Source organism: Mesoplodon densirostris, chromosome 3 (genome assembly GCF_025265405.1).
Source record: "Mesoplodon densirostris isolate mMesDen1 chromosome 3, mMesDen1 primary haplotype, whole genome shotgun sequence".
In the NCBI taxonomy this organism is placed as follows: Eukaryota; Metazoa; Chordata; class Mammalia; order Artiodactyla; family Ziphiidae; genus Mesoplodon; species Mesoplodon densirostris.
The window spans coordinates 145,266,558-145,282,880 of NC_082663.1; the positions used below are offsets into that span (position 1 = coordinate 145,266,558).

The 16,323-nt window shown below is 48.2% G+C and overlaps 2 protein-coding genes across 2 annotated transcripts; both read right to left on the reverse strand.

Annotated features, from left to right (window-relative positions):
* Window positions 1-469: 469 nt before the first annotated feature.
* On the reverse strand, window positions 470-15,714 carry TSPAN16 (tetraspanin 16). The gene is made up of 8 exons (XM_060094474.1): window positions 15,646-15,714; window positions 15,430-15,528; window positions 9,275-9,353; window positions 8,727-8,732; window positions 7,164-7,255; window positions 4,145-4,291; window positions 1,832-1,915; window positions 470-478 (listed from the first exon to the last, which is right to left on the reverse strand). The coding sequence occupies exons 1-8, from the start codon at window positions 15,712-15,714 to the stop codon at window positions 470-472; spliced, it is 585 nt and encodes a 194-aa protein (XP_059950457.1).
* LOC132485691 (small ribosomal subunit protein eS26-like) lies at window positions 12,844-13,264 on the reverse strand. The gene has a single exon (XM_060092269.1). It carries the CDS (start codon window positions 13,262-13,264, stop codon window positions 12,917-12,919), a length of 348 nt encoding a protein of 115 aa, XP_059948252.1. The 3' UTR covers window positions 12,844-12,916.
* Window positions 15,715-16,323: the final 609 nt, after the last annotated feature.

Genomic DNA, 16,323 nt, shown 5'->3' on the forward strand with positions numbered 1-16,323 from the left:
CAAAGTCTTTGTTGTGTGCAGCCACTGAAGCCCCTGCTTGCTTAGGCTAGTGTTTGGGATGAGAATTTTCTTTTTTTCAAAAGGGAAACCTGGCTTTTGAAAGTTGAGCAATATTCTGCCATTATTTATTGCTTTATCCATTCTGTGTATTACAAATCATATTTCATTCTGTTTTTACAATCTAGATGGTGTAAAAAGTCAAGACCAGTTGAATTGAAAACAACTTCCATTTACTTCCCAAGCTTATGTTTATTCTTTTCTCCCTGGGGCCTGTCTGGGCTGGGCTCTGAGCAAAGATTCCCCCTCGGACAAGGTTCAGGAATGAGAATAGTGTTGCGATAATGAGTAGTCTTTGAGCATCTCTACTGGTGCATGGAGACCTTATCACCTTTCAGCCACTGCCTTCCTGTGATCCTTGCTTTGGACAGGACCTCCCTAGACTTAATGACAATAACTTCCCACAATCACTTCATGCTTTCTGTGGGTAGGGCATCGTGCAAAGCCTCTGACATACTGCACCTCATGAATGGCTCACAACAATTAGGCAGTCCATTTTACAAATGAGGGAGGCCATGGTCCTGATGCTCTGTCAGAGAGCTAGTGAGTGACATGACCAGGGCTGGAGTTCAGAGCCCCAGTACTTTCCCACACAGGCCTCCTACCACATAAGTGTAAGCCAGACTCATTAGCTGGGTGGACAGGGCATATCCCTGGAGTAAGTTTTTCTTCACCTGAATTAGGTCTGAGGCCCCCAGCACCTTCATACCTTGCCCCCTTTATAGGTAAACAGTAATGAAATCACCCTGCTTAAAATTACCTCCTCTCTCTTCTTCCCAGTTTTATATTTCTCCTTAACTCTTATCACTATCATGCAATAAATTTTCTAATTTAAAAAAACCATATTTTGGGAGTTCCCTGGTGGTCTAGTGGTTATGATTCAGCACTTTCACTGCTGTGACCCAGGCTCAATCCCTGGTCGGGGAACTGAGATCCTGTAAGCCGCCTGGCACAGCCAAAAAAAAAAAAAAATCATATTTTTTGTTTCTCCCTGCTGATTAGAATGTCATCCCCATGAGAGCAGGGATTTTTGTCTGTTTAGTTTATTGTTGTATCCCCAGTGCCTACAACAGTGCCCGGACTCAGTAGGTGCTCAATACGGTTTGTAGAGTGAAAAAGTGAATGTTAAAACCCTTCTCATGGTTTTCTATCATACTCAGAATAAAAGCCATGCCCCTCTGTAGTCCACAAGGCCTTGCCCTCATCTCCCCCTACCATCCTCCTCACTCACCCTGCCCAGCCACAGGGGCCTCTCTGCTGGTCCTTGAGAAAGCCATGCTTATTGCTGCCTCAGTGCTTTTGCACCAGCCCTTCCCTCGGTCAACTCCCATATACACACATGGCTTTTCCTCACCTCCTCAAGTCACTGGTCAAATGTCACCAGGGAGGCCATCCCTGATTCCCTTCCCTATCCTGTCACCCTCTTTTACTTCCTTCCCAGCAGGTATCTTAAACTGAAATGATCATCCATCCCCCCCCCCACTGAATGTCAGCTCCACCATGGTAGGGATTTTGTCTTTATTATTATTATTTTATTTATTTATTTATTTTGGCCGTGCCCTGCAGCATACAGGATCTTAGTTCCCCAACCAAGGATCAAACCCGTGCCCCCTGCATTGGGAGCACAGAGTCCTAACCACTGGACTGCCAGGGAAGTCCCAAAAGGGATTTTGTCTTTTGTCGCTGCTCTGTCCCCAGTGTCCCTAACAGTGCTTGGCATACAGTAGGTGCTCAATAAAAGAGCCTGGTGTGTCCCAGAGGAGCTGGACCTCACCTGTATCACTGCTGCCCCCAGAGAGCCTCCACTCAGGTTGATGCTCTGAGTCTTGGTTATTTTCAGGAGCTTAGGGAAACAGCCCTGCAGATACAAACATCACAGCAGGCAGAACCTGGTTAGGGACTCCTGGATTCCAAGTCCCCATCAACCCCCAATGGGTGGACAACCAACATTCCTCTCAGATTCAGGGAGGAGAAAAGGACACAGCCATAAGGACCTTGGCTCTTTCTTACTTGACTGCTCCCCCCACCTCAGCATCTTCCTTGGCCTCCTCATTCCCTCACCCCACCCCAGAACATACCATTTACTTCCTAGTATCCATTTGTATTGATATCCAAGTGTGTTGATTAAGAATATGACCAAAGGGACTTCCCTAGTGGTCCAGTGGTTGAGAATCCGCCTACCAGTGCAGGGGATGTGGGTTCAATCCCTAGCCGGTAACTAAGATGCCACATGCCAAGGGGCAACTAAGCCCGCATGCTGCAACTAAGACCCAACGCAGCCAAAAATTAAATAAATTTTAAAAATATATTTTAAAAAAAGAATATGATCAGATGTCCCAAGTTATTGCTAGCTGTGTGACCTTGGAGAAGTCACTACACCTCTCTGTGCCTCAGTTTCCCCAACTGTAAATGGGACCAATAGGCTCTGCCTCACAAGATTTTTGTGAGGATTAAACGAAAGAATCTACATGAAGTACACAGCAGTGGCCTGATACATATCCAGCATTCAGTAACTGTTAGTTATTTCTAAGTCCTCTTTACATATGAACAAACGGGCTAACATGTATCCAGCACCTTCTCAGCCATTTTCATGTATTTTCTCACTATAATCCCATAAAGTGGGTACTAGTCTTTTCTCTGTTTTATAGGTGAAGAAGCTGAAGCTCGGAGAGATTAAGAGAACAGGCACAGTGAATGAGCAGAACAGCCACCTACAGGTGATGGGACCTTCACTTCCCTTCCTGCAGCCACTGAGATACTCCCCTTTCTTCTGGAAGCTTGAGTTGTCTTGAATTCAAAGGGCTCAGTGCCCCCTTTCATTTAATAGGCTTTTTTTAAGTGTCCACTGTGTGCTGGGCACTGAAACGGGTGCTGGGAACCCAGCAATGTACAAAAGAGAAAACATTTCTGCCTTGGTGGGGCTAACAGTTGAGTGGGAAAAACAGGTAATAAAATAAGCAGGTACAGCAATGACTTTGTCAGGTGGTGACTAAGCGCTGGACACACTAACACAGGGTAAGGAGATGGGGTGTGATGGTGAATGGGGGACATCCTTTTATAGATAGGGGTTCAGGAACAGCCTCACTGAGGAAGTGACAACCGTGCACAGACTTGAAAGAGATGAGGTAGGAAAACATTTAGGGGAAGAGCATTCCAGGCTGAAAGAACATGGGAATTCCCAGGCAATCCAGTAGCTAGGACTTGGTGCTTTCATTGCCAAGGGGCTCGGGTTCAGTCTTGGGTCAGGGAACTAAGATCCTGCAAGCCAAGCTGCAAGGCCAAAAAAAAAGAAAAAAAAATACAGCCTATGCAAAGGCCCTGAGGCAAGCATGTGCCTGTTGTATTTGTGCAGCAGCGAGGAGGTCAGTGTGGCTAGAGTGGAATGAGTGAGGGGGTGAGTGGGAGGTTGACAGGCAGGTTGTACAGGGCACAGTGGGTCACTGTGTGATGCCACGTCCCTCTCTGAGGCCCTAGCCTGGGACTCACTCTGGCCAATTCACCCAGCAAGAGACATTCAGCGTGAAGGGATGAATTAAGGAATGACTCTGATTTCTCAAGGAAGACCCATGTGTTTATTCCCCTGCTGTGGAAGTTAGGGGTGGGGAAGCTAGGGCTGGGGTTTGAAGCCCAGCTCCAACCCTCCCTGGCTATGGGAACCTCTCTGTGCCTCAGTATCCTCATCTGTAAAATGGGAGAGGGGCAGTCCCCACTTCAAGGGGTGCGATGGAGACTGAATTCACTGAATAAGTACCCAGTCATGTGGCAGCCATCACTATCTACAGAACAATCATTTTCCATCATTATTGCTGCAATTTGACTTCTCTGTGAGGCAGGCAGTGTGACCCAGGCAATGGACACAGATGAACATGGATCAAATCCCGGCTCTACCAAAGCCATGTGACCTTGAACCACTCTCCTCCCCAGCCTCAGTTTCCCCATCTGTGAAATGGGGATGGTAACTCCGCTGTGTGGTCGAAATGAGCTGAAATTGTGGTCAAAATCGCTGGGATTCCTGCAAAGATGCAATTTTTATAGAAGTCCCCAGCCCTCTGGGTCTACCTAGACGCCTAACAAAATGTCAAGTTACCTCCTGGTGGATGACATCTGAAGACACGTTGTGCCCATCACAGGCCACGGTCCCGATGGATTTATAGCAGCCCCTGGGGTAGGTGTGGCCAGTCATCCTTTCGAAGGATGGAAAATCTGTGTAGTCCTTCATGTCACAGCACTTTAGCTGCAGAGAAGAGAATAAATACTTGAAGACTCCCTTTCAAATTTCAAAATAATAAAAACACTAGAAATCATGGTCACCATGGCTACTGTTTAGAGTAGTCACAATATTCCAATGCCTGTGCTAAATGCCTCCCTTTCCCCACCCCATCATGGCTTAGCACCCTCCATGGCTGTCATCTTACTTGGGAGTAAAAGCTGAATTCCTCACCATGGCCCACAAGGCCCTGCATGATCTGCCTTGTCACCTTCAGGTCCTCATCTCCCTGCTCTCTCTTGAACTCACTCAGATCCACACTGATCTCTCTGTTTCTTAAATACACTTAGTAAGCATCAGCCTTGCTGCCTTTAGGTGGCTGTTCCCTCTTTTTGGAATGCTGTTCTATCAGATGTCTGCATGGCTCACTTCATTCAGGTCTCTGTTCAAGTGTTCCTCCTCAGGAAGGCTTGCCCTGACCCCTCTTTCTAAGCTAGCCACCAGCCCTGTATCAGTCAGGCCAGGCTAAGTGATGCTGCATAACAAACAGCCCTTCAATTTCAGCAGTTCATCTCACACTACATGCTCATACCAACCTGGCAGGGGAACTCCGTTTATCAAAGTCTCTCAGGGACTCAGGCTTGTGAAGCAGCCACCATCCAGATGATTCCACTATTGTGGAAAAAAGAAAAAAAGGTCCAGAGGGCCCTACACTGGTAATTAAATAATTTGGCCAGGAAGTGACTCACATCACTTCTCCTCCCAGCTCATTGGCCAGAACTCATCACATGATCCCCAACTAACTACAAAAAGACTAGGACAGGCCATCCCACTGTGTGCTGAAAATAGATGACTAATAGCACCTACAAGTAAACAAAATCCTGACTCTCTCTGCCCTTTCCCTGCCTTGCTTTCTTTTTCATGGCACTTATCACCCCTGCCACCAATGTTTACTTAGAGGTTTTTTCTCCATCTCCCCACTCGAGTGTCAGCAACACAGGGCAAGGATTTTGTTTTGTGCCCTGCTTTGTCCCCAGACCCCTGAACAGGGCCCAGCACATAGTAGGTGTTCAATAAAGACTCGTGGAAGGACAGCAACCTAAAGGTCCATCAACAGAGGAATGGATAAAGAAGCTGTGGCAGGGCCTCCCTGGTGGCGCAAGTGGTTGAGAGTCCGCCTGCCGATGCAGGGGATACGGGTTAGTGCCCCGGTCTGGGAGGATCCCATATGCCGCGGAGCGGCTGGGCCCGTGAGCCATGGCCGCTGAGCCTGCGCGTCCGGAGCCTGCGTGTCCGGAGCCTGTGCTCCGCGACGGGGGAGGCCACAGCAGTGGGAGGCCCGCATACCGCAAAAAAAAAAAAAAAAAAAAAAAAAAAAGAAGCTGTGGCATAGGGACTTCCCTGGTGCCGCAGTGGTTAGGACTCCACACTCCCAATGCAGGGGGTCTGGTTTTGACCCCTGGTCAGGGAACTAGATCCCACCTGCATGCCACAACTAAGAGTTCACATGCCACAACTAAGGAGCTGGCAAGCTGCAACGAAGGAGCCTGCCTGCTGCAACTAAGACCCAGTGCAATCAAATAAATATTAAAAAAATATTTTAAGAAACTATACTTAAATTTAAAAAAAAGATTAGTGGAAGGACTATATGAATGAATGAGAAGTACTTTCTACCACCTCAAGCTTCAGAAGCCAAAACGGGGATGCAGGCAAGTGTGTGACCCTACCCATCGTGTGACCCCTCCCAAGCTGAACTTGACCCCATAGCAGTTCTTGGGCCCCAGACCCAGATGGAAAACAGTCCTAGAAACAGGCAATGACTTTTCCATTCCACACCCTCCCTAGCCTCAAAGATCCTTCTCAACCATCTGCCTCAAGAGCTTAGATGACACATGGAGACCAGTCTTGCTCCTTAAACACCAAGACTCAAGATATAAGTCTCACCACCTCACACCCATGAGAATGGCTACTATCAAAAAACAAAAGCAGGGCTTCCCTGGTGGCGCAGTGGTTGGGCGTCCGCCTGCCGATGCAGGGAACACGGGTTCGTGCCCCGGTCCGAGAAGATCCCACGTGCCGCGGAGCGGCTGGGCCCGTGAGCCATGGCCGCTGAGCCTGTGCATCCGGAGCCTGTGCTCTGCAATGGGGGAGACCACGACAGTGGGAGGCCCGCGTACTGCAAAAAAAAAAAAAAAAAAGCAGAAAATAACAAGTGGTGATAAGGATGTGGAGAAACTGGAACCCTTGTGCCTTCATTGCTGATGGGAATGTAAAACGGTGCAGCTGCTATGGAAAACAGTATGAAAATTCCCCCCAAAATTAAACATAGAATTATCAGATGATCCAGCAGTTCCATTTCTGGGTATATACTGAAAAGAACTGAAAACAGGGACTCGGAGAGATATCTGTACACCCATGTTCACAGCAGCATGATTCACAATAGCCAAAAGGTGGAAGCAACCCAAGTATCCATTGACAGAGGAAGGGATAAATAAAATGTGGTCCATCCATACAATGGAATATTATTCGGCCCTAAAAAGGAAGGAAATTCATGCTACAACATGAATGAAGCTTGAGGATGCTAAGTGAAATAAGCCAGACACAAAAAGACAAATACTGTATGATTCCACTTATATGAGGTCCCTAGAGGAGTCAAATTCCTAGAGAATGGTAGAATGTAGGATGGTGGGTACGGGGGGTTGGGGGAAGGAGCCTTAGTGTTTAATGGGGACAGAGTTTCAGTTCTGGGGATGCAGGGTGGTGATGGTTGCACAACCATAGGAAAGTGCTTAATGCCACTGAACTGGACACTTAAAAATGGTAAGATGATAAACTTATATATCTTTTACTACAATAAAAATAAATTAAACAAACAAAAAAAAAAGGATGTGAATCTCACCTTCTCCATGACCAAATTCCATTCCAGGGAATAGTCATCCGGCTCATTGTAACCTCTAATTCTCAGGGTCACAAATTTGTGCTCCAAGTCCACTTCTCTAACCTCAGAGATGAAACAGGGAGCGGTGAGCACAGAAAACAGCAAGGTGCCCCATTTGGTGAGGTTTCTTGGGGACTCAGGAGGGAGGTGGGGGCTTCCCTTCTGCTTCCTTCATGGCCCCTCCCCCAGCCATGGGTCTGCGCTGGAGGAGGACGAACTCAGGCTACCATCACCCCCGAGAGGGACACAGGGAAGAGCGTGGGTCTCGAGCCCAGCACATCACAAACGGCTTTGAATCATCTGCTCTTTTGAATCGCCCACACGCCTGCTACGCCCCCGTTATGGCTGCAACTCGATGAGGGACTTGAATATCATCTTCAGCAACTGAATTTCTCTCTGCACAAAAGGGGCAACTTTAATTTTCTATTTTTTAAATAGAGGTCTAAATTAAAACCATTTTTTTCCCCAAAGAAATGAAATAGTCACACGGCTCAAAATTCACAAATCACAGAAGGGTAAACCATGAAAAGTCTCCCTCCCACTTTTTTCTCCCAGCCGACAAGTTTCTCCCACTTCACTGCCTCGACTGTTACGGTTTCCAGTGTCTCCAAAGACATACGCTATGTGTGTCAAAGCAAAGTATAATATCCTCATTATTGTTCCCCTCGCTTTATTCTATTCTCATTGTTCTGCATCCGGCTGTTCGCAACACGAGTAGCAGTGGCTCTCGGTGCCCTGCTCAAATCCCGGTGGCTTCTCTTATTTCTGTGCCGCGGAGCCCGACTTCCCGCTGCCAGCAACCGAGGTTCTTTTTTTTTTTTTTTTTAACTTTTTGGCCGCGCCTTGCGGCATTCAAGATCTTCGTTCCCTGAGAACTAATGGAACCCGCGCCCCCTGCAGTCGAAGCTCCGAGTCTTAACCACTGGACCCCCAGGGAAGCCCCCAGCAACCGAGGTTCTTGCAGTGGCCTCTCAGCACGCATGAGCCCTGGGAGCAGCCCTTAATCAATGACTGAGGGGAGGTGTTGGATTAATACTGCAGCTCCCTAGTCGCTTGGGTGGAGAAAATAGATGGCGTGCTCCTTGCTGCGTCCCCGACATCCCCCACCAGGACTGAGCCCAGTTGCACAGTGTCGGCTTTTTTTTTTTTTTTTTTTTTTGCGGTACGCAGGCCTCTCACTGTTGTGGCCTCTCCCGTTGCGGAGCACAGGCTCCGGACGCGCAGGCTCAGCGGCCATGGCTCACGGGCCCAGCCGCTCCGCGGCATGTGGGATCTTCCCGGACCGGAGCACGAACCCGCGTCCCCTGCATCGGCAGGCGGACTCTCAACCACTGCGCCACCAGGGAAGCCCCGCAGTGTCAGCTTTTAGGGGCTACATTCCCTTCCCTGCCTCACTGCCCCTGTCCCCTACAGGTGCTTCTTGGGATCACCTCTCAACTAAACTATGAGCCTTCAAATCCTTTTCTCAGGGTGAGCCTCTGGGGGGACGCAAACGGGGACAGCACTATGTCCTGGACAATGTACCATCTCCTGCATATAGAGCCTCCTCCTTCCTTCTTTCCAGCTGCATCAGACTCCCTTGTGTGGATTATTATACATTATAAACTCCCCCCGCCCCAAACTGATACTCACTAGGCCAGCAGCAATCTTTTTCACAACCTGGTATGTATGTCATGCTGCACACAAACAAGCATATCCTTGGATAATTCCTAGGGACCAGATGGTTGGGTCAAAGTGTCCGTGCTTTTTCATTTTGATGGATATTGCTAAATAGCCCTCTATTTTGAACTCATTTCAAAACCCCAAGAAACTTCACAACTTTTCCCATTCCTCCACCAGCAATTACTTCCCATTCCTCCCCCAAATGAGAGGTGGTCCAATTCACTCCGCAGTTTCTTGAGGGGAGCCTTTGAAGGCAGGGCTGAGGTTTCCGGCTTTCCGCCCTATCTCTGGAGACTCAGTCTCCCACCATCACCGGATCCTGGGGAGCATGGGAGCCTCCCGGGGGGAGGGGCGGGGCTTCTATTGATTCTATTTATTTCTAATGCAGAGTGAGAGAAGCCGAGCTGTACTTAAAATCGGGAAGAAGGCAAGGACCACTGCGGCGACAGTGATTTCCACGATGAGAATGATGAGCATGACCGAGAAACACTGGAAGACACAGGGTGGGGAGTGGGGGGTGGGAGCCTGCTGGGAGTCCTTCCACCCCATCTCCAGGCCGCCGTGGCCTCTCCATTTTGAAAGAACACACGCCTGGGGGAGGAGGGGTGGGGGGGTGTTAGTTTATTTCTTCCAGGTGTAGCATTCCTGAATGTTGTCCAGGATGCTGGCAGTGGGATATTCTTAGGAGCTATCAGTAATTGCTGGAGGGACTTCCCTGGTGGCGCAGTGATTAAGAATCCGCCTGCTAATCCAGGGGACACAGGTTCAAGCCCTGGTCCGCGAGGATCCCACGTGCCACGGAGTAACTAAGCCCGTGCACCACAACTACTGAGCCTGCGTGCCCCAAGGACTGAAGCCCGCGTGCTTAGAGCCCGTGCTCTGCAACGAAAGAAGCCACCTCAGTGAGAAAGCCTGCGCACTGCAACGAAGAGTAGCCCTCCCTCGCCGCAACTAGACAAAGCCCGCACAGCAACGAAGACCCAACGCAGCCAAAAAATGAATAAATAAATAAATAAATTCATTTAAAAAATAATAATAATAGCTAGAACCCCATTTCACGGCCAGCACTCTCTGAGAGTCTGGGAGGCCTAAGAGGCGACATCCAGCGGGGTGTGCAGACAGCAGGGGCCGGGCAGGAGGGAGAGTGGGGGGCACCAAACAGAGGCAGGAGGGAATTCCCTGGTGGTCCAGTGGTTAGAACTCAGTGCTTTCACTGGCCGAGGGCCCGGTTCGATCCCTGGTCGGGGCACTAAGATCCCTAAAGCCGTGCTGCAAGGTCAAGAAAAACAAAACAAAGCAAAACAAAAAACAGAGGAAGGGCCAAGAAACCTGAGAAATACAAATTGCGGGGAGAGGTGACCAGACTGAAGGGGAGATACCAGATGACAGGAGGGTGGGTGCCAGGGGAGAATGCCTCATGTTTCCGATGAAATTCACATGCCTGGTGGGAAACAGTGGGAAATGCTGTAAGCGGGGGTGGGGGGACTTCAAGTTATCCATCGAGGAAAAGCTGCTTCCCTCCAAAGCCTCAGTTTCTCCATCTGCACAACGGAGGGGTGGGACCAGCAGGGGGTCTCAGTGGGTTCTGTGGAGCTTCTAGAGACCAGATTGGGGGGGGGGGTCAAAGGAAGGTCAGCTCCTGTCTCCCCTTTCATCTATTTCATCTATGCCTATTATTATTATCATTATCATTAAAATCTCTTTGATAATTCAGGCTTTGAGTTGCCAGACCAGCCGATGGCTGGGCTTATCTGGCCTTGACACAGAGAGGCAGGAAAGCACAGTGGATACACATCAGGGGTCCCCACAGTCGACCGGGAGAAATATGAAGGCAGTTGTGAGACCGCAGACATGTGGCTCCTGTAACAGATTCTGAGAATTCCTATTAATATTAGTATTTCCTGGGAATTCCCTGGCGGTCCAGTGTTTAGGAATCCGTGCTTCCACTGCTGGGGGCCTGGGTTCGATCCCTGTTCCGGGAACTAAGATCTCGCAAGCCGCCACTGCGTGACCAAAAATAAAAAATAATTAAAAAATAATATTTCCCGGGACTTCCCTGGTGGTTCAGTGGTTAAGACTCTGCACTCCCAAAGCAGGGGGCCTGGGTTCATCCCGGGTCAGGGAACTAGATCCCACATGCATGCCAACTTAGGGTTTGTATGTCACAACTAAGGAGCCTGCCTGCCGCAACTGAAGAGCCCACCAAAAAAAAAAAAAAAAAAAAAAGCCCACCAGCCGCCACTAAGACCCGGCGCAACCAAGTAAATAAATATTTTTTAAAAAGAAAAATAATATTTCCCAACCTCTGGGTGACTGGAGCGTCCAGAGGACAGATATCCAGCCGTTGGCAAGTCCTATTGTCTCCATCTTCAGTCTATCCAGAATCTGCCCACTTCTCACCCCCTCCTGGCCCCACCGAGTCCAGCCCCCACCATCTCCCATCTGGACCAATACAGTCCCTCCACCCTGGTCCCCGCTACACTCTGTTTCCTCCATAGCCGCCAGAGGGCGCCTGTGAGCACCTGAGTCGGGGCATGATTCTGCTCTGAACCCTTCGTGGCTCCCAACGCCATCAGCTTTGGATGGACCGGACGCCGAGGGTAAAGTCGATCGGATTTGCCAGTGGGTTGGACGTGGGGTGTGAGAGAGAGTACTATTTGATTCCTCCGAGTTGAAACATGGATAAAATAGTGTCCACAGTCTACTGTAGAGAAAACGAAATCTTGCAGACACAGCACCTGTTCAATAAATCTTTGCTGAATGAAGTAATTAAGAAAGAAAACAAGGACTTCCCTGGTGGGGCAGTGGTTAAGCATCCACCTGCCAATACAGGGAACAAGGGTTCAATCCCCATTCCGGGAAGATCCCACATGCTGCAGAGCAACTAAGCCCGTTCACCACAACTACTGAGCCTGAGATCTAGAGCCGGCGAGCCACAACTAATGAAGCCCACAAGCCTAGAGCCTGTGCTCCGCAACAAGAGAAGCCACCACAATGAGAAGCCCAAGCACTGCAATGAAGAGTAGCCCCCACTCGCTGCAACTAGAGAAAGCACACGCGCAGCAATGAAGACCCAACACAGCCAAAAATAAATGAATAAATTTATAAAAAAGAAAGAAAATGAGAGATGATGGAGATTCAGGGAGGAGGAAAGTGAGGGTGCATGCTTTAACAGTCGGGGCTGTTTATGCTCTGGAAGATGGCTAGAGCAAGGGTCTCCCTGAAACCCCCAAACTGAAATTGCTGTAGTTTTGCAGCAACACAGTGGAGGAAGGAAAACAAAAAATGCTGGACACAGATTCAACTTTGGGTGGGATGATGAGCTCAGACAAGATTTTAAGGGAAGTGGGAACGGGGACTCTCGGAGCTGGACTCTGGGGAGACATTTGGCTAAGGCTATATGTGAGAATGAGTAAGACATGCAAAATCTGTGGCATGCTATTTGCATGATCATGCTCGAAATATTCATACCCCATGTACCTGAACATGTACTTGTGCTGCATGGCAATTACAATAGTGTTGTGTTAATGGAGGATATACACATGGGCCAATGGAACAAAGCAGTGTACACAGAACAGACTTGAGCATAATGGAAACTAGCATAGCCAGAGGAGGACTGGATGGACCAGTTGGTAAGTGCAACAGTATGTCACCAAATGGGAAAAAAAAAAAATCAAATTAGACCCCTACCTCACATCACACACATGAAAAAACATGACAAAAGGCTAAAGAGCTAAGAGTGAGCTCACAATATCTTTTTTTTTTTTTTTTTTTTGCGTTACGCGGGCTGCTCACTGCTGTGGCCTCTCCCGTTGCAGAGCACAGGCTCCGGACGCGCAGGCTCAGCGGCCATGGCTCACGGGCCCCGACGCTCCGCGGCATGTGGGATCTTCCCGGACCAGGGCACGAACCCGTGTCCCCTGCATCGGCAGGCGGACTCTCAACCACTGCGCCACCAGGGAAGCCCAATATCTTTTTTTTTTTAAGTATAATTTCCACTTTATTGACTTTCCAGGGAACAGTATTTCTTTAGTCTTTAAGGACTTAGCTCCTTACATGGGCTTTGGTGGAGGTCGTGGGGCAGCACCAGCAGGTCTAAGTCGGGGTGGAGGGGTTTGGTCCTTCCCGGCTTCCCGAGAACGATTCCTGACTACCTTGCTGTGAATGGCACAACTCATGCAGTAATGCAGTTTCACATACAGCTTGGGAAGCACATAGGCATCGAAAACACTTGCTTCAGAAATGTCCCTGATGGCTGCGGCCTCTACAATGTTCCGAATGACAAACTTCTTAATGGCCTTATCCTTGGGTACGCATCGGGCACAGCTGGTACAGCGAATACACTGCAGGTGGCCGCGGCCCTTTTTGGCACGACCATTATTCCTTCTTTTCTTGGTCATCTTAGTCGTGGCAGGAGAACATTTTGCAATTCATATTTAAAACCTGAAAGGTTTTATGGTAAAATCTTTTACCTAGAAATTCCATTTCTAGACATTAAACCTAGGGACAATAGTCACATATGTGCCTCAAAACCAGGATGCACAGGGATGTTTATTAAGGACAAAATGTTGGAAGTAACTGAAGCAAATCAATAACACAGATTGGGTACGTAAATCATGGTACAGTCCCAAAATGGAATCCTAGAGAGTTTTTTTATTTTATAAATTTATTTATTTTTTAGTTGTGTTGGGTCTTCGTTGCTACACGCGGGCTTTCTCTAGTTGCGGCGAGCAGGGGCTACTCTTCGTTGCAGTGAGTGGGCTTCTCATTGCGATGGCTTCTCTTGTTGCGAAGCACGGGCTCTAGGTGCATGGACTTCAGTAGTTGTGGCATACGGGCTCAGTAGTTGTGGCTCGTGGGCTCTAGAGAGCAGGCCCAGTAGTTGTGGCGCACAGGCTTAGTTGCTCCGTGGCACATGGGATCTTCCCGGACCAGGGATCAAACCCGTGTCCCCTGTATTGGCAGGCAGATTCTTAACCACTGCGCCACCAGGGAAGTCCCTACACAGTTATTTTAAATGATGCTTGTAAGACAGGGGGTGGCAAAGTTTTTTGCAAAAGCACCCGATATTGTGAGCTTCGCAGGCCATACAGTCTTGGTTGAAATGAAACAGCCAGTGTAGTGGAAAAGCAGCCGTACAAAATCCATAAACAAATTTATTTTATTTACAAATAAATTTTATCTATCTATCTATTTACAAGACTGTACTTTGCTGACTTCTGTGGTAGGAGAATGTTTATTGATACAGAAAAATGTTTTTAAGGCCTAAATTTTTTTTTAAAGTAGATTGTCAACAGTCACGGTCCTTGGGTATTAATCTAACGTAGTTGAAAACTCATGTTCACATAAAAACCTGCACATGGATGTTTCTAGCAACTTTCTCCATAATTTCCGAAACTTGGAAGCCACCAAGATGGCCTTCAGCATATGAATAGATTAAATAAACTGTGGTACATCCAGACAGTGGAATATTGGCACTAAAAAGAAATGAGCTATCAAGCCAGGAAAAAACATAGAGGAAACTTACAGGCATATCGCTGAGTGGAAGAAGCCAATCTGAAAAGGCTACATGGTTTATGGTTCCAAGGATATGACATTCTGGAAAAGGCAAAACTATGGAGACAGAAGAAGGATCAGTGGTTGCCAGGGCCTAGCGGGGAAAGAGAGCTGATGGGGTGGAGCACGGAGGATTTTTAGGGTAATGAAACTACTCATGCGATGCTGACATGGTGGATACACTAGTCAAAACCATGGAATGTACACCAGGAATTTCCTGGCAGTCCAGTGGTTAGGACTCCGCTCTTCCATTGCAGGGGACACGGGTTCAATCCCTGGTCAGGGAACTAAGATCCTGCATGCCGCGCACCCCAGCCAAAAAAATAAATAAATAAAGTACAACAAGAGTGAACCTTCATATAAACTATAGACTTTAGGTTCTAATGATATCAGTGTAGGTTCATTATAACAAATGTACCACTCTGATGGGGAATGTTGACAGTAGGGGAGGCTGCGTGTGCAGGGGCAGGGCTTATATGGGACATCTCTACCTTCTGTTCAATTTTGCTGTGAACCTAAAACTGCTCTTAAAAAAGTCTATTTAAAAGGATGAAAAACTTAAAATTTTTTAAAAGAGAAAAAAATGAAGATTGTAAAGCATTAGCATCCCGTGTTTGTTTTGCTGTTTTTAAAAGTTACATAGAAAAGTCTGGAAGGATATAATGATGATATTTATTAAGCCATGTTCCGATGACAAGCATCAGCCCTTTAAATGCGTTATCTTGTTTAACTCCCATCAAAATGATACAGTCACAGGTGAAGAGTGATAGTTAATTTCCTTCTCTTTCCTGGCAGCCTTTCCTCATACTGTTTTACTATTAAAAGCAATTACTTCTTTAGCAGTGCATATTTTGGGTTACTTTTATAGTGAGAAAAAAATGGTTTGAAAACTGTAAAGGACCAAGAGAAGAACCATTCCCTCCTGCCTTCCTCAACAACTTAGCTTTCTGCAGGATTTTCTTTAGAGCCAAGATCTTCCGCCATGGACCCCAGGTCCCCCAGATCACACTCTTCTGCTTGATTTCAGCAGCTCTGGGTCGATGGAGGCCACGCCTGTTCCCAGTGCATCCTTCTCCTTGTCAGTCTGCCCTACATCCCTCCTGCTTCCCTGGGGACCACAGATCCGGATGTCAGTGAATTTGGATCAACTTATTTCTGTCTTTGAACGAGCCAGTTGTGGAGGAAGGGCTGCGAATCCCCAGGGCCCAGGTTGTGACATACTTACAGCCATAACACCGTTGAAGAAAGATAACAGTTTCTTCAAGGAATAATACGGAGTGTGCGTTTCAGCCATGTCGGCCAGACTGGGGAGCCCATTTAAGTCAGCATCTTCCTAAACCTCTGGGATACTGTTTCCCAAGATGGTAGAGGTCTGGGGTCGGGGGCACCAAAGCTGCCTTGCTGTGCCCCTCTCTCTCCTGGCTGCCTGATCCTCTGCCGGGGAGGGGTCCCAGCGGCTGCCCCTCTTCTGTCACAGCCTTTATCATATCACAATCAGATGCTGGAGCAAGGTTCCCAGTGCCAGGGAAGCAGGTGCCCCAAACTGCACCCTGCTGGTTCCTCATCCTCCATCCTCCAAATAAGCCACACCAGGGGTGGAGAAGAGGCACCACCCTGGTACCCCTCCAGATGCCACCCGGGCACTGTGGGCACAGTGCTCAGCACTGACCACTCGTGTGGTTGATTCACCTGCTAGACTGGAGGCTCCGAGTGGACAGGAGCTTCGACTGTCCTACTCATGGGTTTGTTCCCAAAGCCTTGTACACAGTGGTGCTCAAGAAACCGCTGTGGAGTGAATGAAGAGGTTCCATGAAGCAGGGATATGGCTACAAGCCATCATGTTCCCCAAGTCCCTGCCTACACGTTAGCTCACTTGGCTCATCCTTCTCACAGGGCTCAGAGA

Coding starts and splice junctions, on each gene's coding strand:
- LOC132485691 (XM_060092269.1), bottom strand. CDS start 13,264: ATGACCAAGAAAAGAAGGAATAATGGTCGTGCCAAAAAGGGCCGCGGC.
- TSPAN16 (XM_060094474.1), bottom strand. CDS start 15,714: ATGGCTGAAACGCACACTCCGTATTATTCCTTGAAGAAACTGTTATCT. Junction 15,529..15,645: donor TCTTCAACGGTGTTATGGCT/GTAAGTATGTCA, acceptor TGTGGTCCCCAG/GGAAGCAGGAGGGATGTAGG. Junction 9,354..15,429: donor TGCTGAAATCAAGCAGAAGA/GTGTGATCTGGG, acceptor TGTGTCTTCCAG/TGTTTCTCGGTCATGCTCAT.